Source organism: Pristiophorus japonicus, chromosome 3 (genome assembly GCF_044704955.1).
Source record: "Pristiophorus japonicus isolate sPriJap1 chromosome 3, sPriJap1.hap1, whole genome shotgun sequence".
NCBI classification, from domain to species: domain Eukaryota; kingdom Metazoa; phylum Chordata; class Chondrichthyes; family Pristiophoridae; genus Pristiophorus; species Pristiophorus japonicus.
The window spans coordinates 215446824-215470337 of NC_091979.1; the positions used below are offsets into that span (position 1 = coordinate 215446824).

At 45.4% G+C, this 23514-nt stretch overlaps 1 protein-coding gene across 2 annotated transcripts in view; it reads right to left on the reverse strand.

The window, feature by feature from the left end:
* Nucleotides 1-18154, reverse strand: part of cps1 (carbamoyl-phosphate synthase 1, mitochondrial) — a 217824-nt gene extending 199670 nt beyond the window's left edge. For both annotated transcript variants that reach the window (XM_070876254.1, XM_070876252.1), the window contains exon 1: nt 17709-18154. In XM_070876254.1, the coding sequence (XP_070732355.1) occupies nt 17709-17834 (126 nt within the window). In that variant the 5' untranslated portion in view covers nt 17835-18154. The remainder of the gene's footprint in view (nt 1-17708) is intronic.
* Between the last annotated feature and the right edge of the window lie 5360 nt (nt 18155-23514).

Consider the following 23514-nt stretch of genomic DNA (forward strand, 5'->3'; position numbering starts at 1 on the left):
TCTCTGCCCGTCGATCCTCGCCGCCCCCCCAGCACTGTATTTTTTACGGATTTCCTAGTCTCCTCGCCGTCCAATGTCACCATACTGGCCACCTCAACAATGTCCAGTTTTCAGACAATTCCCGTTTTCAAAATTCCATATTCAGGACATTGTACCATTGCACTTGCAAGTACAATGCAATTATATTGGCTGCAGAATTTACCTACAATCCAACAGTGACTAAACTTCAAAAGTACTGAGGCTGAGAAAAGTGCCATATAATTGCAAGTTCTTTCTTTCCTAACTATATTAGGAGGTGACCAAAAGCATGATCAAAGAGATGGGTTTAAAAAAGAGAGAGAGAGAGAGAGAGAGATGGCGAAGTTTAGTAAGGGTATCCTAGAGTGTCGTCGTCTTCTTAGGCAGTCCCCCAGAGTCAAGGATGACTTATTTCCACACTAATAGGAGTTCTAAGGTGACTCCTATGAGCCCAATGTGGGATCTATAGACTCTGTCACAAGTGGGGCAGGTGGTAGTTGAAGGGACGGGTGGATGGGTGGGTGCTTGGTTTGTCGCACGCTCCTTCCACTGTTTGTAACTTGGCTTCCGTGTGCTCCCGATGAAGAAACTCAAAGTGCTCGGCGCCTTCTCGGATCCTTCTCCTCCACTTTGAACGGTCTTGGGCCAGCGATTCCCAAGAGTCAGTGGGGATATTACCTTTTATTCAAGGAGGCTTTGAGGACGTCCTTGAAGTGGTTTCTCTGCCCTCCTGGGACTCACTTGCTATGACGGAGTTCAGAGTAGAATGCTTGTTTCAGGAGTCTATTGTCGGGCATGCGGACAATGTGGCCCATCCATCGGAACTGATTGAGCGTGGTCTGTGGCCTTGATGCTGGGGTTGTTGGCCTGAGAACAAACACTGACGTTGGTATGCCTATCCTGCCAATGGATTTGCAGGATTTTGCAGAGGCAGTGTCGGTGGACCTTCGAGTGCTTTGAGGTGGGGCCTAGACGACTGAACAACGTTAATTTCTATAGCGCCTTTTACCTTGTAAAATGTCCCATGGCGCTTCATAGGAGCGTTACCAAACAAAATTTGAGATCGAGCCAACAAAGGAAATATTAGGACGGATGACCAAAAGGATAGTCAAAGAGATAGGTTTTAAGGAGCGTCTTAAAAGGAGGAGAGAGGTGTAGAGGTGGAGGGGTTTAGGGAGGGAATTCCAGAGCTCAGGGCCCATGTAGCTGAAGGTATGGCCAGCAATGGTGGGGAGATGGGGGTGGGGGATGTGCAAGAGGCCGGAGTAATTAAAGCTTCAGGGGGCTATAGGGCTGGAAGAGGTTAGATAGTTAAGGTGGGACAAGGTTTTCCGGCTGGAGGAGGAGGAGAGAGCTAGAAGGAGGGGCGAGGCCATGGAGAGATTGAACCACAAAGATAAGAATTTTAAATGTGGGACACTGAGGGACAAGAAGCCAGCTGAAATCAACAAGGACCGTGTGATAGGTGAATGGGACTTGGTGAGAGCCAGGACATGGGCAACAGAGTTTTGGATGAGTTGAAATTTATCGAGAGTGGAGATTGGGAATCCAGCCAGGAGAGCTTAGGAATAGTCAGGTCTGGAGGCGACAATGACATGGATGCGAGTTTAAGCAGCAGATGAGCTGAGGCAAGGGCGGAGGCGGAACTAGGCAGTCTCTGTGAAGCAGAGGGCAAGATCGGAAACTCAGTTTGAGATGACTAGCATGGCAAGGCAGCAAACACTCTGGCCCAGGAAGGCATGGAGACAGGCAAGGGGGCTGGGGAAACATAACAGGCAACTGAACAGAGGGTCCCCTATCTTGGTGGCAATAACCATCAGCTGTTCACACTTGTTACGAGAAGCAACTGGAGAAATGGAGCTCTTTGCTTTCTGGGATAATCTAAGAGTAGTGCATCGATTTGTCAGAGCTAGGAACATCCACTGGAGCTCAATAAGGTCCAGCCAGATCTGGTGCTGGATGGCTAAGCAGGTTCACACACACGTTTTGGCCTGAAATTTCTATCACTAAGCCACATCAGGTCAGGAGGAATAGCAGCAAGAAAAAAAAAGGAGCAGCAAGTTCTACTGCTACGGTCCCACCCCAACGAGAAGCGTATTGGCTCTCTCCTCCCCGACAACTGCCTGTAACTGCTGGCAGGACCCAAACAGCTCCATTTCCCAACATACTACCATTGATCCCAGTAATCCTGGGGACGGGCAGGAGACGGAGATGCGGCAAACCTGGAGACGGGGCCGCAGTTCAGTGGACAGCAATCGGAAGCAGGAAATGTGACAGGTTCCCCTCACCCCCAAGTCAGAGGCTTGAGAACAAAAATCTAGGCTGACACTCCAGTTGAGTACTGAGAGAGTGCTGCACTATCGGAGGTGCCGTCTTTTGGATGAGACATTAAACTGAGGCCCCATCTACTCTCTCAGGTGGTCATAAAAAATCCCATGGCACTATTTCAAAGAGCAGGGGAGTTATCTCCGGTGTCCTGGCCAATATTTATCCCTCAATCAACATCACCAAAACATTATCACATTGCTGCTTGTGGGACCTTGCCGAGTACAGATTGGCTGTCGCATTTCTGACAGTATAACAGTGACCACACTTAAAAAGCGTTTTGGGATGACCAGAGGACATGAAAGGCTCTATATAAATGCAAGTCTTCCTTTTATTTTTTTGAATGGTCTGGCTCTGATTTTAAGGTTATGTCCCCTTGTCCTAGATTCCCCCACCAGCGGAAAAAGTTTCTCTCCATCAATTCCTTTCAAAAATCCCCAAACCTCAAATAAATCACCCCTTAACCATCTATATTCCAGGGAATACAAGACTAGTTTATGTAATCTCAGCTCATAGTTTAACCCTTGGGAACATTCTAATGAATGTGCGCTACACACTCCTTCCAAGGCCAATATATCCTTTCAGCGGTGCAGTGTCCAGAACTGTATGCAGAAGGCTCATCTCCAGTCACTCTGTATGTTTGTATCATACACCATGGACCATGAATAGAAAGCCTAGCATTCCTATAGCACCTTTCACAAACTCAGGATATCCCAAAGTGCTTTACAGTCAATGAAGTACTTTTGAAGTGTAGTCACTGCTGTAATGTAGGAAACGCGGCAGCCAATTTGTACACATCCAGGTCTCACAAACAGCAATATGATAATGACCAGATGATCTGTTTTAGTGATGTTGATTGAGGGATAAATATTGGCCAGGACACCAGGGATAACTCCCCTGCCCTTCTACGAAATAGTGCCATAGGATCTTTTCGTACACCCAAAAGGGCAGACGTCTCAATTTAACATCTCATTCAAAAGATGCCACCTCCAACAGTGCAGTGCTCCCTCAGTACTCACTGGAATGTCAGCCTGGATTATGTGCCTCAAGTCTATGGACCATGAACATGGTACACATCACTAATGTATTCAGGTCGGACTATAGGGCCCTTTTATCTTATTTGAACCCTGAAGAACAACAGTCTCCCACAGTCAACAGCATGCCAAAGATTAGATATTCAAGCTCAACAGTTTTCTGTGGACCTTGCTGTGGACCTGCTGAATGCCTGATCCGGCCCAGTGAGTCACTCTGCTTCGGCCATGATGCAAAATAGCATTGTGACTTCAGCGCACGGACGCGTGGGACCTCTGTCTCAGTTTCATCGTCCTTTGCCTCCACTCTCCTGTAGACCTGCTACACAAGCAAACAAGGGAGGTTCTCCATTTTCTGAATTAGTCAATGGTCCCAGACGAGAGAAAAAGCCAATGCCAGAGAGGAGCAGCACCAACAGAGGTCCCCAAGACCAGGGCTATTGGTGCAAGCCCTTCTGTATTGTAGCCAGGAACAACTGCAATTAAAAATAAATTAAGGACAGCAGGTTGCCAATTGAGACTCTGCAGAAAGGTCGTTAATGGTTGAACCCTCACTACTAAATTAATCCTCCTTTTCATATTTAAACTTCTCCCAAAATTTCTGACCCACAGTAGCCCTGGTCATATCACTTCTCTGCAACTAAATCACTATGCTTGCAAATTTCCAATAAAAGATTGCTGCTCTGATGATAATTATCCTATGATTTTGACCGTGACTGCATTATCTTCAACTCCTGTCTGGCAAATATACAGTGAAGGTATTTGAAATGATCTGTTGCTAGTTGTTTACAGGGGTAAAACATGAAGTAGACATAGTAGAATATTTGAAACTTTTTTTAAAAATCTATATTTAGTTTTACAACTTCAGGATCCGATAGTCGTGCAATTGTACCTCAACAAGAATAAGAGCTACAGAACGAACAGAGAAGAGTAATCTTATTTTTAAAACGTGTCACAAATCACAAGTAATAAAGGGAATGGAAGGGTATGGTGATTCACCAGTTGAGCTGGTGGCAGAGGCCAGTTGCTTGTGCAGTTTGCTGCGAGTAACTAGTAAAACTCTGGCAAAAGTATTTCTACCTGCCAAGTGAGCTCAGACACTCAGGAGACAATATCAGGACCCATAGAAGGCGGCACCGACAGGAACGGACTGATTTATGAGCAGAGGGGTCTGTCTGTAGGAGTACAATGGCTTTGGCACCCTGTTGGGCTTTATCTCAAAGGAACTGGAATACAAAGGGGTGAAAGTTACGTTACAGTTACATAAAGCTCCGGTTAGACCTCAATTAGAGTACTGCTTATCTGGGCACCACACCTCAGGAAGGATATATTGGCACTAGAGGTGCTGCAGTGCTGATTCACCAGAATTATACCAGGGTAAAAAAGGTTAAATTACGAGGACAGGTTGCATACCCTGAAGTCTGTCTCTAAGTTGTCCAAAATCCTTCAACTAAATAGTGGGAAAACCAAAGCCACCGTCTTCAGTCCTGCCACAAACTCAGTTCCCTAGCCACTGACTCCATCTCTCTCCCTGGCAGCTGTCTGACGCTGAATCAGACTCTTCGCAACCCCAAGATGAGCTTCCGACCACATATCTGCACGATCACCAAGACCGCCTACTTCCACCTCCGTAACATTGGCCGACTCCGGCCCTGCCTCAGCTCATCTGCTGCTGAAACCCTCAACTATACCTTTGTTAGCTCAAGACTTGACTATTCCAACTCACTCCTGGGGCCTCCCAACGTTCATCCTCCATAAACTGGAGCTCATCCAAAACTCTGCTGCCCATTCGCACCAAGTCCCATTGATCCATCACCCTGTGCTCTCTGACCTCCATTGACTTCTGGTCTGGCAACCCCTCAATTTAAAAATTCTCATCCTGGTTTTCAAATCCCTCCATGGCCTTGACCCTCCCTACCTCTATAAAACATCTCCATCCCTACAACCCTCCGAGATCTCTGCGCTCCTCCAATTCTGGCCTCTTGCGCATCCATTGATGGCTGTGCTTTCAGTTGCCTAGGCACTAAACTCTGGAATTCCCTCCCTAAACCTCAACCCCTCCTCCTTTAAGACACTCCTTAAAACCTACCTCTTTGACCTAGTTTTTGGTCACTTGTCCTATCTCTCCTTATGTGGCTCGGTGTCAAATTTTATTTGGTATGTTCACGTGAAGCGCCTTGGAATGTATTACTTTGTTAAAGATGCTATATCCAAGGTAAGAACATAAGAACATAAGAAATTGGAACAGGGGTAGGTCATACAACCCCTCGAACCTGCTCCACCATTCAATAGGATCTTGGTTGATCTGATCATGGACTCAGCTCCACTTCCCTGCCTGCTCCCCAAAACCCCTTATCGTTTAAGAAACTGTCTATTTCTGTCTCAAATTTATTCAATGTCCCAGCTTCTCTGAGGCAGCGAATTCCACAGATTTACAACCCTCAGAAGAAATGTCTCCTCATCTCAGTTTTAAATGGGTGGCCCCTTATTCCAAGATCATGCCCTCCAGTTCTATTCTCCCCCATCAGTGGAAACATCCTCTCTGCATCCACCTTGTCAAGCCCCCTCATAATCTTATACGTTTTGATAAGATCACCTCTCATTCTTCTGAATTCCAATGAGTAGAGGCCCAACCTACTCAACCTTTCCTCAAGTCAACCCCCTCATCTCCAGAATCAACCCAGTGAACCTTCGCTGAACTGCCTCCAAAGCAAGTACATCCTTTCGTAAATATGGAAACCAAAACTGCATGCAGTATTCCAGGTGTGGCCTCATCAATACCCTGTATAGCTTTGGCAAGACTTCCCTGCTTTTATACTCCATCCCCTTTGCAATAAAGGCCAAGATTCCATAGGCCTTCATGATCACTTGCTGTACCTGCATACTATCCTTTTGTGTTTCATGCACCAGTACCCCCAGGTCCCACTGTACTGCCGCAATTTGCAATCTTTCTCCATTTAAATAATAAATTACTCTTGATTTTTTTCTGCCAAAGTGCATGACCTCACACTTTCCAACATTATACTCCATCTGCCAAATGTTTGCCCACTCACTTAGCCTGTCTATGTCCTTTTGCAGATTTTGTGTGTCCTCCTCACACATTGCTTTTCCTCCCATCTTTGTATCGCCAGCAAACTTGGCTATGTTACACTCAGTCCCTTCTTCCAAGTCGTTAATATAGATTGTAAATAGTTGGGGTCCCAGCACTGATCCCTGTGGCACCCCACTAGTTACTGGTTGCCAACCAGAGAATAAACCATTTATGCCGACTCTCTGTTTTCAGTTAGTTAGCCAATCTTCTATCCATGCTAATATATTACCCCCAACCCAGTGAACTTTTATCTTGTGCAGTAACCTTTTATGTGACACCTTGTCAAATGCCTTCTGGAAGTCGAAATACATCACATTCACTAGTTCCCCTTTATCCACCCTGTTTGTGACATCCTCAAAGAATTCCAGCTAATTTGTCAAACATGACTTCCCCTTCATAAAGCCATGCTGACTCTGCTTCTTTAATAATGGACTCCAACAATTTCCTAACCACAGATGTTAGGCTAACTAGTCTACAGTTTCCTGCATTTTGTCTGCCTCCTTTTTTTTTTTAAATAGGGGTATTACATTTGCAGTTTTTCAATCTGCTGGGACCTCCCTAGAATCCAGGGAATTTTGGTAAATTACAAGCAATGCATCCACAAACCCTGCCGCTACTTCTCTTAAGACCCGAGGATGCAAGCCATCAGGTCCAGGGGATTTATCTGCCTTTGTTGTTGTAGAAGATTAAGGGGTGGTTTAATTGAAGAATTTATGATTAAACGAATTGATAGGGTAAATAGAGAGAAACTGTTGGTTGGAGAGTCCAGAACAAGGCAGCATAACCTTAAAATTACAACTAGTCTGTTCAGGGGTGATGTCAGGAAGCATTTCTTCAGACAAAGAGAATAGTGGAAATCTGGAACTCTTTCTTTCTCCCAAAAAGCTGCTGAGGCTGGGGGTAAATTGAAAATATCTTCCTGTATTTTGTCACAGTGCTCCTCTGTATTAACCACAATTCCAATTTGGTGTCGTCAAGCAAATTTTGAAATTTGTACTCTGGAATCTTTAGTACAATCATTTTTTAATGATGAACCACAGTGTTCCCAGCACCGATCCTTGTGGAACACCACTTCCCACCTTTTGTCCTACTCTCTGCTTTCTGTATTATAGCCAGCTTGTCCATTCTGCTACTTGTTCCCCGACACCCGTGACGTTAGTCATGAGTCTACTATGCGGTACATTAAAAGGCCTTTTGAAAATCCAAATATATTACATCTACTGCATCACCCTTAGTTACTTTTTCAAAGAATTCAATAAGGTTGGTCAAGTATGACCTTCCCGTTTGAAATCCATGCTGATTATATTTTCAGTTTCTAGCTGTTTTTCTATTCCATCTTTGAGTAAGGAACCATTATCTTTCCTACCACCGAAGCCAAGTTAATTGGTCTATAGTTCCCTGGGCTTGTTCACTCTCCCTTTTTAATTATGGGAATCACGTTACCTGCCCGCCAGTCCTCTGGCACTATTCCCTTTTCATATATACGGAATAGTGCCTCTGCTATTTCTTTCTCAACTTCTTTTAATATGCACCAGTGCAATCCATCCAGACCAGTTGTTTTATCCTTTCTAAGTTTGATTTTATCAATAATCTCCCCCTATCTACCTTAAATGTCTTTATATCTTTTTTGATCTCTTCTAATGTTATGTCTACTATGTTGGTCTCTCTGGTAAATACCAAGGGAAAGTAATTATTTAATATTTCTGTCATTTCGCTGTCATTATCGGTGAGTTTATCATCTGTATCCCTTCATCACCATCATTCTGGTTGTGGAAGTACAGGCCATAAGGTCACTGGTCTGGGCAGACAAAGCGGAGCCAATTTCCCCCAACACAAAGACGAGTATGCACTGTCAATTTCAGCAGGAAAGAAGCTAATTACCTTAGACTTACTTACCTAATCACCTCAGACTTATTGGCACCAACTCGACGAGTTAGGATAGGAATATTGCATGAAAAGGAGGATATAAAGATAGACAGGTTCGGACAGTCCATAGCGAGGACCTAGGAGTAACACTCGGCAGAAGGAGACACCAGGGAAGAGATGCTTGACGGAACAGTGTTGGGACGGACTGATCATCCGCGGACCTATTGGGTAACTGTAAAGTATAAGTGGTGAGTCTTGTACTTCTTCTGTATTTAACGAACATTAATGGTACCGCCATTGTCTAGTGTGTCATTTGGTATTTAACTCAAGAACCGTCACAGGCAACTACTAGTCACACGACTAGCGAAATTGCCATTCGAGCAACACTGGTGAATCTGCACTGCACCCCCTCCAAGGCCAATATATCCTTCCTGAGGTGAGGTGCCCGAAAATGAATGCAGTACTCTAGACTGTGTCTAACCAGAGCTCTGTACAGCTGTAACATAACTTCCATGCCTTTATATTCCAGCCCTTGAGATGAAGGCCAACATTTCATTAGCCTTTTTAATTAGTTTTTGCACCTGTACATGAGTTTTTAGTGATTACTTGGACCCTTAAATCTCTCTGCTCCTCTACAATTCCTAGCTTCTCACCGTTAAGAAAGATAAATCAGAGTATTTTCTAAGGTCCAAACTAGATGACTTCACACCTTCCCACATTGAAATCCATCTGCCAGTTTCCCCACTCACTCAAGTCATACTTGGATATACCAGTAGTAATAGTTTTACAAATGTTCCCAACTTTGAGTAAGCGGAGTACAGGACAGGGCATGGGATGATTCCTTCGCATGGTAAATAGCCTGTCGACACTCACTATCCAGGCTCACGTGTGATAAACATGGTGCTGGCAGCCCTGTGGTATCAAGTCCATGAAACTACCCCAACAAAGAGCCAAAAGAAATCAGTATGAAAACAGAGTTAAGAAAATTCCTTTCATGTCATGGAGTGAAATTATTTTTTCCACATACATTATTTTTTTTTAAATTTACGCAAGTATTTTGGGATTGACATCTTAATTGATTGTGGACAACATTGTGAACAAAAATCTAACTACCCAGACCCTCTCCACAATCCGCATCTCATTTAGCTTCCAATTATAATATTAATTGTACTGGGGCAATGTCATAAAACTCAACTTAATGTAGGTTAAGCATCTTAAAAATGATTACACACTTGAAAAGGTGTAAACTGATGATAACTGTAACTTAACTAAAAGGCCATCATCCCTTCCAAATGATTATATTTTCATGACCAGTGCATCTATCATTTTTAAGGCACGATATCCTGATTTTTTTCCTCTCTTCATTAATGAAAGCTTATACTGAGCGCGTTGGTAGGCCATTCTACCATAAGGGCATCACAGCTGAGCCAGATTCTGTCCTCCTCGGCTGATGTACAAACACACTATCCAACAGGACTCACTGGGCAGCTAAAAGCAGCAGCAACCAGAGTTTACTTTCCCCTCCTTAACCCAGGAATAATGAAGCCAACTGACACGCTCACAGTTTCTGCAACAGCCAAGACTAGCAATCAAACCTGGGACCTTCTGGTCGGTGAGGGGCAATATTGCACTGAGCCGCACCATGAAGCAGCCCCACCCCAGGCCATGGAACATAGGCAGCGTGGGGAGGCTTATAAAAGGCCCAACGTCGTCGGGAGGCAAGCGGGACATCGAGGAGGCGGAGCGGCAGCGTGGTAAGGCCTATAAAAGGTCAGCAGGTAAAGCTGCAGGGAGAGAAAGCAAAAAAGTAGAAAGAAATCGAAGGGTGACATCACAGCCAAGGGGGTAAGTGACTGGCTGGTGATTGGTGAGTAGTTTTTCTTTTTCTTTATCAGTAGGTAACCTTTAGCATTGTTGTTGCCAAATTAAGTTAATCTAAGGGTTAAGTCATGGCAGGAGAGCTTGGACACATATCATGCTCCTCCTGTGCTATGTGGGAAATCAGGGACGCTTCCAGTGTCCCTGACCACTAAGTACGGGAAGTGTATCCAGCTGCAGCACCTGATATACCGCATAACGGCACTGGAGCTGCGGGTAGATTTACTCTGGAGCATCCGCGATGCTGAAGATGTCGTGAATAGCACGTTTAATGAGTTGGCCACACCGCAGGTAAAGGTTACACAGCTAGATAGGGGATGGGTGACCAACAGGAAGAGCAGTGGAAGAAAGGTAGTGCAGGAGTCCCCTGCAGTCATCCCCCTGCAAAACAGCTTTGGGTACTGTTGAAGGGGATGACTCATCAGGGGAGAGCAGCAGCAGCCGTCGCCAAGTTCAGGACACCGTGGGTGGCTCTGCTGCACAGGAGGGCAGGAAAAAGAGTGGGAGAGCTATAGTGGTAGGGGATTCTATTGTAAGGGGAATAGATAGACGTTTCTACGGTCACAATCGAGGATGGTATGTTGCCTCTCTGGTGCAAGGATCAAGGATGTCTTGGAGCGGCTGCAGGATATTTTGAAGGGGAAGGGTGAACAGCCAGTTGTCGTGGTACATATAGGTACCAACGATATAGGTAAAAAAACAGGATGAGCTCCTACAAGAATTTAGGGAGCTAGGACCTAAATTAAAAAGTAGGACCTCAAAAGTAGTAATCTCAGGATTGCTACCAGTGCCACGTGCTAATCAGAGTAGGAATCGCAGGATAGCTCAGATGAATATGTGGCTTGAGGAGTGCTGCAAAAGGGAGGGATTCAAATTCCTTGGGCATTGGAACTGGTTCTGGGGGAGGTGGGGCCAGTACAAACTGGACGGTCAACACCTGGGCAGGACCGGAACTAATGTCCTAGGGGGAGTGTTTGCTCGTGTTATTGGGGAGGGGTTAAACTAATATGGCAGGGGGATGGGAACCTATGCAGGGAGACAGAGGGAAGTAGAATGGGGGCAGAAGCAAAAGATAGAAAGTAGTAAAGTAAAAGGAGGACAGAGAAACCCAAGGCAAAAATAAAAAGGGCCACATTACAGAAAATTCTAAAGGGGCAAAGTGTGTTAAAAAGACAAGCCTGAAGGCACTGTGCCTCAATGCGAGGAGTATTCGTATTAAGGTGGACGAATTAACTGCGCAGATACCTGTTTAACAGATATGATGTAATTGGCATCACGGAGACATGGCTCCAGGGTGACCAAGGATGGGAACGCAACATCCACGGGTATTCAACATTCAGGAAGGATAGACAGAAAGGAAAAGGAGGTGGGGTGGCGTTGCTGGTTAAAGAGGAAATTAACGCAATAGTAAGGAAGGACATTAGCTTGGATGATGTGGAATCGGTATGGGTGGTGCAGAATGACAGGCAGTGACTAGTGGGGTACCGCAGGGCTCAGTGCTGCGACCCCAGCTATTTACAATATTAATGATTTAGATGAAGGAATTGAGTGTAATAGCTCCAAGTTTGCAGATGACACTAAGCTCGGTGGCAGTGTGAGCTGTGAGGAGGACACTAAGAGGCTGCAGGGTGACTTGGACAGGTTAGGTGAGTGGGCAAACGCATGGCAGATACAGTATAATGTGGATAAATGTGAGGTTATCCACTTTTATGGCAAAAACACGAAGGCAAATTATCTGAATGGCGGCAGATTAGGAAAAGGGGAGGTGCAACGAGACCGGGGTGTCATGGTACATCAGTCATTGAAAGTTAGCATGCAGGTACAGCAGGCAGTGAAAAAGGCAAATGGTATGTTGGCCTTCATATCGAGAGGATTTGAGTATAGGAGCAGGGAGGTCTTACTGCAGTTGTACAGGGCCTTAGTGAGGCCTCACCTGGAATATTGTGTTCAGTTTTGGTCTCCGAATCTGAGGAAGGACGTTCTTGCTATTGAGGGAGTGCAGCGAAGGTTCACCAGACTGATTCCCGGGATGGCAGGACTGACATATGAGGAGAGACTGGATCGACTGGGCCTGTATTCACTGGAGTTTAGAAGGATGAGAGGGGATCTCGTAGAAACATATAAAATTCTGACGGGACTGGACAGGTTAGATGCAGGAAGAATGTTGTCGATGTTGGGGAAGTCCAGAACCAGAGGACATAGTCTAAGGATAAGGGGTAAGCCATTTAGGACTGAGATAGAGAAGAAACTTCTTCACTCAGAGTTGTTAACCTGTGGAATTCCCTACCACAGAGTTGTTGATGCCAGTTCATTGGATATATTCAAGAGGGAGTTAGATATGGCCCTTATGGCAAAAGGGTTCAAGGGGTATGGAGAGGAAGCAGGAAAGGGGCACTGAGGTGAATGATCAGCCATGATCTTATTGAAAAGTGGTGCAGGCTCCAAGGGCCGAATGGCCTACTCCTGCACCTATTTTCTATGTTTCTATTTGCTAGACTGAAAAAAACAAGGTCCACCAGGTTCTCCTTGTACCATCCTACTAGTCACAGGCTACAATAATGGAGTTGTTGACTAATTATAGCAACCAATCTCTAGCACTTAGTCTACAACAGACTCAGACATGAGACGAGGAAAACCTCAGTGGCGAGCTTTGGGAACCATAGGTCCAAAGTCACCTGCTCCTCCCAAGCATGCTACTTACACATGTCATGTCTCACATCATGGAGGGGGCCTTATCTATATTATTTCTCTGCATATATTGGGCAGAACTGAAGGCTCTGCTCTGCCATTGGGAACCGTATTCAAAAATTGCATATGCACAGTTTGTAATTTTCTATCCAGGTCAGAACAGAAAACTGCAGGCAAAGCAACAGCAACTTTCCACCAAGTCATCCACTGCATGAAGGCCCTGCTTGTGATACCGGACACTGGAAATTCCCTCTCGCTAAGTGGGAGTGCATCAATGTAACAATAAGACTGGGAAAGCATTCCCAACTCGGCCAGCAACAGCTGTAATACAAGGAGTTCACTGATCTGTGCACAGGACTTTATTAGTAGTGTGGGTCGGGATGGGGGAAGATCATGTGACTTGAGCGTACAACACACCAGTAAATCTCTGCTTGTGATTTTCCATCAGCTGGCTGATGTACCTATCCCAAGTTATGGAGAGCAAAAAGGATAACTGTTCGTACCCATGAAATGTGAGGAATTAAACATTTCATATGTAAATGTGTGCGACAGGAAACGGGTGCAACAAACCTATCCTGACCACCTAGTATTATTGAACAAAACCAAAAAATATTTAACTTCTGTAAAGATACATTTATAAATGAAATATACACTCATCAAGAGCAGAGCTAAGAAATAGAACACATGAATTTATTGAGCACCCAATGCACAGCAGATGTAGAGTTCCTTCTAACATCATCATCATAGGCAGTCTCTCAAAATCGAGGAAGACTTGCTTCCACTCTAAAAGTGAGTTCTCAGTGACTTAACAGTCCAATACGGGAATTACAGTCTCTGTCACAGGTGGGACAGACAGTCGTTGAAGGAAAGGGTGGGTGGGGAGTTTGGTTTGCCGCACGCTCTTCTACTGTCTGCGCTTGGTTTCTGCATGCTCCTGGCGTCGAGACTCGAGGTGTTCAGCGCCTTCCCGGATGCTCTTCCTCCACTTCGGGGAATCCCTGGCCCAAGATCGCCCTGTGCCGGTGGGGATGTTGCACATCGACAGCGAGGTCCAACATCACTTCCAGTGTGCCAGCGCAGCCTTCGGTCACCTGAGGAAGACCAGGATCTCAAATCTGGCACCAAGCTTATGGACTTCAGAGCAGTAGTGATACCTGCCCTCCTATATGGCTGAGAGATGTGGACCGTATACAGTAGACACCTCAAATCGCTGGAGAAATACCACCAGCACTGCCTCCGCAAGATCCTGCAAATCCACTGGGAGTATAGACGCAACGTCGGTGTTCTCGACCAGGCCAACATCCCCAGCGTCGGAGCAGTGACCACGCTCGACCGGCTCCGTTGGGTGGGCCACGTTGTTCTCATGCCTGACACAAGACTCCCAAAGCAAGCACTCTACTCGGAACTCCTACACGGCAAGTGAGCTCCAGGTGGGTAGAGGAAACATTTCAAGGACACCCTCAAAGCCTCCTTCTAACACATCCTAACCTCAAAGGCATATCTGACTGGAAAGGTGCAACTATTCCAATTTCTCCCCATAATAAATAGTCATGCGTGTAGCTTTTTTAACCGAGATTGACGGCTATGGGCTTGTGTCTGCCAGAAATTGGGCTGGCACTGCCGAGCTCATTTCACTGAGCAACAGCAGAAAGCACACGACCAGGACAGCATTTCAGCCCATCTCATCAGCCCCAAACTTCAAAAAGGTTATATCCCTCAATCATCAAAAAGCTTTACAGCTGCCATTTGAATTTACTGCATTCTCCCCCAGGCAGTCAATCCCACACAATCCCACCCGCTGTGTGAAACAATTAAATCGAACCTGTCTCTTCACCTCCCTTCTTCTCAGCACACCCTAATTATGCAGTTTAGTCAAACTGTTGAGTTCAATCTATGAACACCCCTATCTCTGGACAGCTTTGCTAAAGTCAACAGTAGCTGGCATTACCAAGTGAATCGGTGGCCTTTGTGAGCTCACCGTTACCCCCTTGGGACCCTGTCCCTCTAACTAGCTATGGACCAAGATTGTGCTGTCACTCACTGTGCTGATTGCTTCAGTGAACTATCTACTAGTCCTCCATCTCCTGTGTTTTGTCCTGTCGTTCACTACCATTCAACTTACTGCTTACTCTCCTTCCCCAGTCTCATCACCTTGTAATTGTCCACATTAAAACAGAGCCCTCCCTCCCAGGAAAGAGACTTTCATCCCATCAGTCAGGTTGCAGAGATGGAAGGACAGTGTGCTAACCTACCACAGCAAATAATCCTCCAACTTGTATATCTGAAACTCTGATTGTCACATTGCTGTTTGTGGGAGCTTGCTGTGCACAAATTAACTACAGCGTTTCCCTCATTACAAAAGTGACTACACTCCACAAAAAAGTACTTCATTGGCTGTAAAGCACGTTGGGACATTGTGCTGTATTTCTTTCATTGTGCAAGTCTTTCTTTAGTTTGTCCCATCCCTGAAACTAATTCTAACCTTTTGCACCTCTGAGAGCCACTGGCCCACATGGAAATGAAGACATTAGATAGTTCACTTTTTTCACACTTTTCAATCCATCTTATAAAATGCACCTCTCCCAAGCTAAGTAGGACTTATTCCATTACCGTTCTGAGTGCCACCTAGGAGGTGTGGGAGAATATTAAAGATGAATTAACACCTCTCCACTGCAGCTCATTGCTAAAACATGCCTGAGATAAAACATTTAAAGTTTTTTATCTACTGTCATCCATTAACAAGCCAGACATTTTTTTCAACGAAGGTCAATTTGAGTAATACAGCTTATGTACTCGCACTGCTGGCCTCTGGAATCCTGCCAGTATCCAAGTTCAAAGAAAAGAGGCCAGTGGTCCCAATATGTGAACCCTCCATTTCTGAAATCAGCCCCAGCTGCAAAGTTTAACTCTGATCCCATCATTTCGATACCGACAGCAGCCTCTGAGTTAGCGTGCAATGAGAAGAAAGCTGGGGGCGGGGGGGTTAGTGTCCAATATTTTTCTAATATTTTTAAAATGCAGTGTTGGACAGAGTCAGCATCTATTGAGAGAACAGGCTAGTTAATGTTTTAGATATAACCTTTCACCTGTTCGGATGAAAGTTCCAAATTCAAAACATAAATCTTTCCACAGGTGCTGACTGACCTGAAGTTTCTTTATTGGCTTCAGATTTACAGCAGTTGCAGTTTCCTGCTTTGGATTTTCAGAAACTCAAGCAGGAACGTCGCAGTTCCGAACTTGGCTGATTTGCATCACAAGAACCTTCTACTGTGTCTAATTAGTTGATACCCTGAGGCAAAGCAAGGTTACTATGCTGTATGAATCTTGTCCTTTACTACACAACCAGATGGGGCTCATCTGTATTTCCTGTGATTACATAGGGCAGTGCCTTCCAACTCACCAATCACTTCTCAGCAACCACCTAAGTTTTTCATTGCACGTTTACCTCGCTACTTCACTTGTGTCAAGAACGCACCCTTCCAGCTCACTCAGCTGGTACATAACTAAAGGCCGTCAAGGCCCCAGGCTCATATCCAGGGCACAACAGCTGCCTGTAGCAACCCTCAACAAGGGAGGGGAGGGGAGGGGGGGGAGGGGGGGGGGGTGATGGTGGTTAAAGGAAACGGCCATGATTCCTGCTCCTGACCCCTACCTTGTGAAAGGGCTTGAATTTATATATCGCCTTTCACAATCATTGGACGTCCCAAAACACTTTACAAGCAACAAACTATTTTTTTGATGTGTCGTCACTGTTGTAATGTAGGAGACGTGGCAGCCAATTTGTGCACAGCAAGTTCCCACAAACAGCAATGTGATGATGACCAGATCATCTGTTTTAATGATGTTGATTGAAGGATAAATATTGGTCAGGACACCGGGGAGAGCTCTTGTGCCTCCTTCCCCCAAGTGTCAAGCAAGGACAAAAATAAGCCCAGCTGTAACGCCCTCCACAGTCAAAGAGCCTGCCAAACGCAGAGACACGCCATGTTTAGAAATAGGGACTTGGGCAAAGCTTTGGAACAGCACCCTGGCACGACTCGGGCTACGTTGAGTAAATGAGATATTTGGGGGTGGAGAAATAACCAAAGAGGGCCCCTTTAATCCGATGTACATTTAGCAAATGTAGCCAAGCCGCCAGCGCGCGTGCGCAGTGTTCTGCGCGCTCCCGGGCCAGATCCGGACCCCGGAGCCGTGCGAGGAGCTCCCTGACCGTCCCGGGACTGCAAACTCCACCCGGCTCACTCAGGGCTGCGCACAAAAAACTCACAGGACTGGTTCCCATCCATCCCCCTTCACTCCCTCTCATAACAACGCGGAAATGCACCTTTGCTACACACTGTGTGCAGCCCTTCCCTTTAAATTCAGCATTCATTTGTTGCCGGAATAGTATCGTTTTGAGCCATTGTGGCCGGGAGATTTGTAACCAGCTAATGCAATGCAACAAGTTGTTAAATCCAAGTCTCCAAATACAAATCTATCCCAAGTGATTGCCTCCAAAAAGGTGGCTCCCAGAACGGAAACAAATATACACACAACAAAAAGCGTTTCGAACCACTGTGTTCCCATGTCAAACACTTAGATTCACAGGATTTTTTCTCCAAAATAGGCCCAAGACTATAACTGCAAATTAATTATATAGCTGCATTTTGTTTTGCATATCAAACCGAAGACTGATTCTAGCTTAAAATACTTGCATCGAAAAACTTTATTCCATTGAGTTATTTACTCACAAATTGACTGAGTAGAACAGTATAACTAGTTTTTTCTCTCTCCAATAGCCTCTAATCTGCAAAATAAATAAATGTCTTTACCTTGACGCTGAATAATCTGACTCCTGATTTCCCCAGACACCACACCGGCCGCTGTATGTGATTGCAAGTTGTAATGCCATGTTTGAGGGATTTGAACAAGTTGCACGCTCTTAGTATCTTAGTCATGGTCGGATTTTGGGCAGAAACTAATCCAACTTCTTTTAAAATTCACTTTATTTTCTTTACAAGTCTTTTCTTCCCCCCCACCCTTTGCAGAATTGAGTAAACGGCCACGGCTGGCTGCCAGTGTCGGAAATACGAATCCAAGTTCTTTTGTACTACTGTGTTTGATGACCCGGCAGTGTCACTGACGTTAATGGTTTGCAGGCAGCGACCTCGTGTCTCGTAATTTCACTTCAGTTCGATCTCGGGGTTCTCTTGTAAAGTGATGAAATCGCATCAGCTGCTTACAGCACAGTAATCCCTCCAGTGTTCAAATGTCAGCACCGTATTTCTCCTAATCAAACAGCACTCCCACCAGCAACACTTTGCCCCGCCTGCGTGTAATTCCATTGGAAAAGCCGACCAATCACCCCGCCCCCGCCCCCGCCCGCAGTGAGGATGCGAGAGGTGAAACACACCTAACTACAATCGACAGCAAAATATACAGAATGGAACAGATTATGACAAGATCTTTTCAAAGCTTGCAGAATAATTCATTTAACGTTTTCCGCATGTTTATTTACATGATGTTTTTTCCAGTTTAATTCTTCATTAATGTGTAGGAATGTTTCTGATTTTATATTTAGAGCAAGTGAATCCGGGTGGGGGAGGGAGAATGTGAAATTTCTCATGGTAATTATCAGAGTAAAAATTCAAGTTACAAAAGAATTTGTTTATTAATTCATTTTTGTGCATTAAAATCTGCTTATGTAAAATTAGGAAAAAACGTTCAATAGGTTCAAATTGAATCATTTTCTCCATTATCTTTTCAAAGGCCTGGATCCATTTATTTAAATGCATGTGTTACTAATATTACACAGTGTGGCATTCCACTTTATCAACAATAGAGGTGATATATCAGATGTGCTGGCATTAAGTTACTCCATGCTCCTGCCCTGGGAGTGTTTGATGGGATAATGTAGAGAGAGATTTACTCGGGATCTAACCCATGCTGTACCTCCCCTGGGAGTGTTTGATGGGACAGTGTAGAGGGAGCTTTACTTTTTTTATTCGATCCTGGGATGTGGGCATTGCTGGCAAGGCCTATCCCTAATTGCCCTTGAGAAAGTGGTGGTGAGCCGCCGCCTTGAACTGCTGCAGTCCTTGTGGTGAAGGTACTCCCACAGTACAGTTAGGGAGGGCATTCCAGGATTTTGACCGAGATGGTGAAAGAAAGGCAAGTCAGGATGGTGTGTGACTTGGAGGGGAACTTTCAGGTGATAGTGTTAGCATGCACCTGCTGCCCTTGTTCTTCTATGTGGTAGAGTTCACAAGTTTGGGAGGTGCTGCCAAAGATGCTGTGGACTTGGCTCAGGCTGCACTCCCCAGAGGCACCATCGCCCCACCGGTACTCAGAAGAGAATACCGGTTGGAGAGCGAGGTGGACTCGGGAGACTCCTGCACTACATTCCTAATCCTCCTCTTCTGGTAAAAAAACAAATTTAAAAGCTCTTGGTCTAAATGCATGTAGCATTTGTAACAAAATAGATGAGTTGACAGCACAAATAGATGCAAGTAGGTATGATCTGATCGCCATTACAGAGACGTGGTTGCAAGGTGACCAGGACTGGGAACTAAATATTCAGGGGTATTTGACAATTCGGGAGAACAGACAGAAAGGAAACGGAGATGGGGTAGCTCTGTTAATAAAGGATGGGATCAGTGCATTAGTGAAAAACGATGTTGGCGCAGAGGATCAAGTGGGTTCTCAAACCAGCGTCCTAAGCTTAAATAATGTAAATTAGTGTATACGCCCCCTAAAAATAGCTACACTGTTGGACGGAGTATAAATCAAGAAATAATGGAGGCTTGTAAAAAAGGAAAGGCAATTATCATGGGCGATTTTAACCTTCATATTGATTGGACAAAGCAAATTGGCCAGGGTAACCTTGAGGAAGAGTTCATAGAGTGTATCCGGGATAGTTTCCGCGAACAGTACGTTGTGGAACCAACCAGGGAGCAGGCTATCTCAGATCTAGTATTGTGTAATGAGGCAGAATTAATAAATGATCTCCTAGTAAAGGATCCTCTAGGAATGAGTGACCATTACATGGTTTAATTTCAAATTCAGTTGGACGGTGAGAAAGTTGGTTCCCAAACCAATGTCCTAAGCTTAAATAAAGGAGACTACAAAGGTATGGAGGTAGAGTTGGATAAAGTGGACTGGGAAAATAGACTAAAGTATGGGACGGTTGATAAGCAGTGGCAGACATGTAAAGAGTTATTTCATAACTTACAACAAAAATATATCCCAATGAGAAGGAAAGATGCTGAGAGCCCGGCCTGCAAGCATCATTGGAGCAGGTCGGGAAGCGGAAGGAGCAGCGTGGCGGCCTAGCCCAGCAGTCTGTGCGGCCCCCTCCAGGGAGCAGCGTGAGCTGAAGCAGGAGAGCAACGGCAGCAAAGAGTGATGTCATCAAGGTCCAGGTCGATGATTGGAGCGTGGGCAGGTACTGCAGGAGCGGCGAGATCGGGGCGAAGGAGCCGCGAGAGATTGTCGAGGGACGTGAGCGGGGCCCAGGAGAGGCGAGAGTTCGGGGCCCAGAAGAGGCGAGGGCCCAGGGGCAGCTCGGGCCAGCCCACACTGCGATATGTATGCACACTAGGTCCGTGCAGCAGAGCTGGTCTCCAGTCGTCTTGGTTAATCCTTGCTACTGGACCAAGACCTAGTTCTGTCAAGCCTGTGGGGTGGCTGGTGTGCAATGGTCACCACACGTTAAAAAAATCCAAGCACAGGCATCTTCCACCCTTCAAGATTTAGTTCGGATCTGGAATTTTAGGGCCATCATTGAAACACCTGTGAACTTTTTGACGTGGAAGCAAGTCATCCTCGATTCGACTATGATGATGACTAAGGAAATAAGGGATGGTATCAAATTGAAAACAAGGGCATACAATGTGGCCAAGATTAGTGGGAGGCCAGAGGATTGGGAAATGTTTAAATGCCAGCAAAGAACAAGTAAAAAAATGATAAAGAGAGGGAAGATAGATTATGAAAGTAAGCTAGCATGAAATATAAACAGATAGTAAGTGTTATGTATGTAATAACTCGATAGACTGAATACTGTAAACTAACACAGGTATAAACCTGGCGCTGCTTTATTAGGGCCCAAAGTGATTACATTACAAGATGGCTGGCCTTTTATATCTGGGCCGCACACAGTCGCGCCACCTGGTGGCTAGTAACCCCAAGCATACATACATGACAATATCCCCCTTTAAGATATTATTAACAGTCATTTTACAAATTGAGATGGTCCGGGGCTTTCCACTCCCGAGTTAATCATCTCAGTTCAACTCCAGCCTTGGGCAAGCGTTCTGAGTCTGTTATAACTGGGGACTGGGTAGCCGATCTGATGGGAGCGGCAATGACCATGTCAGGGATTGAAAGTTCAGATTCATTAATGACAGCGGAGTTCTCTGATGACTGGGGGTATGTTGGTCGGTCACTGATTGTGTCTTCCTCAGACTGTTCCAGTTCATCCGTGTGTCGCAGCTTTATCTGATCAACATGTTTCCTGCATGTTTGCCCATTCTTGAGCTTGACGATAAACATTACTTGGCTGTAACAGTACCGGCGATCCACTTGGGACCTTGACCATAATTTAGTACAGACACAGGATCGTTGACAGAAATGCCGCGTGACACAGCAGCGCGAACATGATACCACTGCTGATTTTGACATCTGTATTCAACATGATCGTTCAAATCAGGGTGGACAAGAGAGAGCTTGGTCTTGAGACCTCTCTTCATCAATAGTTCAGGGGGGGAGACCCCGGTAAGCGTGTGGGGTCTTGTCAAGCATATTGCTTAGTTACAGGACAAGCGAGTCTGCAGTGAACCTTGAGTTTCATACTCTGCTTGATGGTTTGGACAGCACGCTCTGCTTGACCATTAGATGCGGGTTTGAATGGTGCTGACCTCACATGTTTGATACCATTGAGTTTCATGAACTCTTGAAACTCCACACTAGTGAAGCAAGATCTGTTGTCGCTTACAACGATGTCGGGCAGACCATGAGTGGCAAACACGACATGAAGGCTCTCAATGGTAGCTGGATGTACTGGATAACATGATTATACACTCTATTCACTTGGAATATGCAACCACCACAACTAAAAACATCTTTCCCAGGAAGGGACCTGCAAAGTCGATGTGGATCCTGGACCATGGTTTAGATGGCCACGATCACAGACTCAGCGACGATTCCGCTGGTGCTTTACTAAGCTGCATGAAAGTGTTTCACTGATGCACACATGATTCCAGATCAGAGTCAATTCCAGGCCGCCATACATGAGACCTGGCAATGGCTTTCATCATGACAATACTGGGATGCGTGCTATGTAGATCATGTACAAATTTCTCTCTGCCTTTCTTCGGCATAACAACACGATTACCCCACAGTAAACAATCTGACTGAATGGATAGTTCGTCTTGGTGACGGTTGTAAGGTTTGGTCTCATCACCCATTTGCTTGGGTATGGCAGACCAGTCACCACTAAGGACACAACGTTTCACAACCGATAATATCGAGTCCTGGTTGGTCCAGGTCTTAACATGTTGAGCCGTGACAGGGGTTCCTTCACTTTCAAAAGCATCCATAACTAACAGTAGGTCTGCAGGTTGTAGCGTCTCCACCTCCGGTGTGGGCAACGGCAGACGGCTCAGTGCATCGGCACAATTCTCGGTGCCAGGTTTATGATGAATGACATAATCATAGGCAGATAATGTCAGTGCCCATCTCTGGATGCGGGACGATGCATTGGTATTGATACCTTTGTTTCCCAAAAACAATGAAATGAGTGGCTTGTGATCTATTTTCAGTTCAAACCGAAGACCAAACAAGTACTGATGCATCTTTTTAACCCTATACACACAGGCTAATGCTTCTTTTTCTACCATGCTGTAGGCTCTTTCTGCCTTTGACAAACTTTTAGAAGCATATGCAACAGGTTGTAGTTTACCTGACCCATTAGCTTGTTGGAACACGCAACCAACTCCATATGACGAAGCATCACAGGCCAATACTAGACGCTTGCATGGATCATAATGTATCGGCTGCTTGTTAGAGCAAAGCAGATTAGTAGCTTTCTCAAAAGCTCTATCTTGAGACGCACCCCAAACCCAATTGTCGCCTTTTCTTAGCAGCGTGTGTAGTGGCTCTAATAAAATGCTTAATCTGGGTAGGAAATTACCGAAATAGTTGAGTAGACCAAGGAATGAACGCAGCTCCGTCACATTCTGAGGCTTGGGTGCATTTTTGACAGCCTTGGTTTTCGAGTCTGTAGGCCTGATGCCGTCAGCAGCAATTTTCCTCCATGGGAATTCGACTTCCAGTGCCATGAAGACAAACTTCGAACGCTTCAGTCTGAGTCCCACTTTGTCAGGTGATGTAGAACCTCTTCCAGGTTGTTCAGATGTTCGGCGGTGTCACGGCATGTGTCGTCTTGGAACATGACGTTTCTAGAGACGGACTTCAGTAGACTCTCCATATTCCTCTGAAATATGGTTGCAGCTGAGCGAATTCTGAAAGGACACCTGTTGTAGATAAACAATCCTTTATGAGTGTTGATGCACGTAAGTTTCTTCGATGTCTCGACAAGCTCCTATGTAGGCCGACGTCAGATCCAGTTTAGTGAACGAC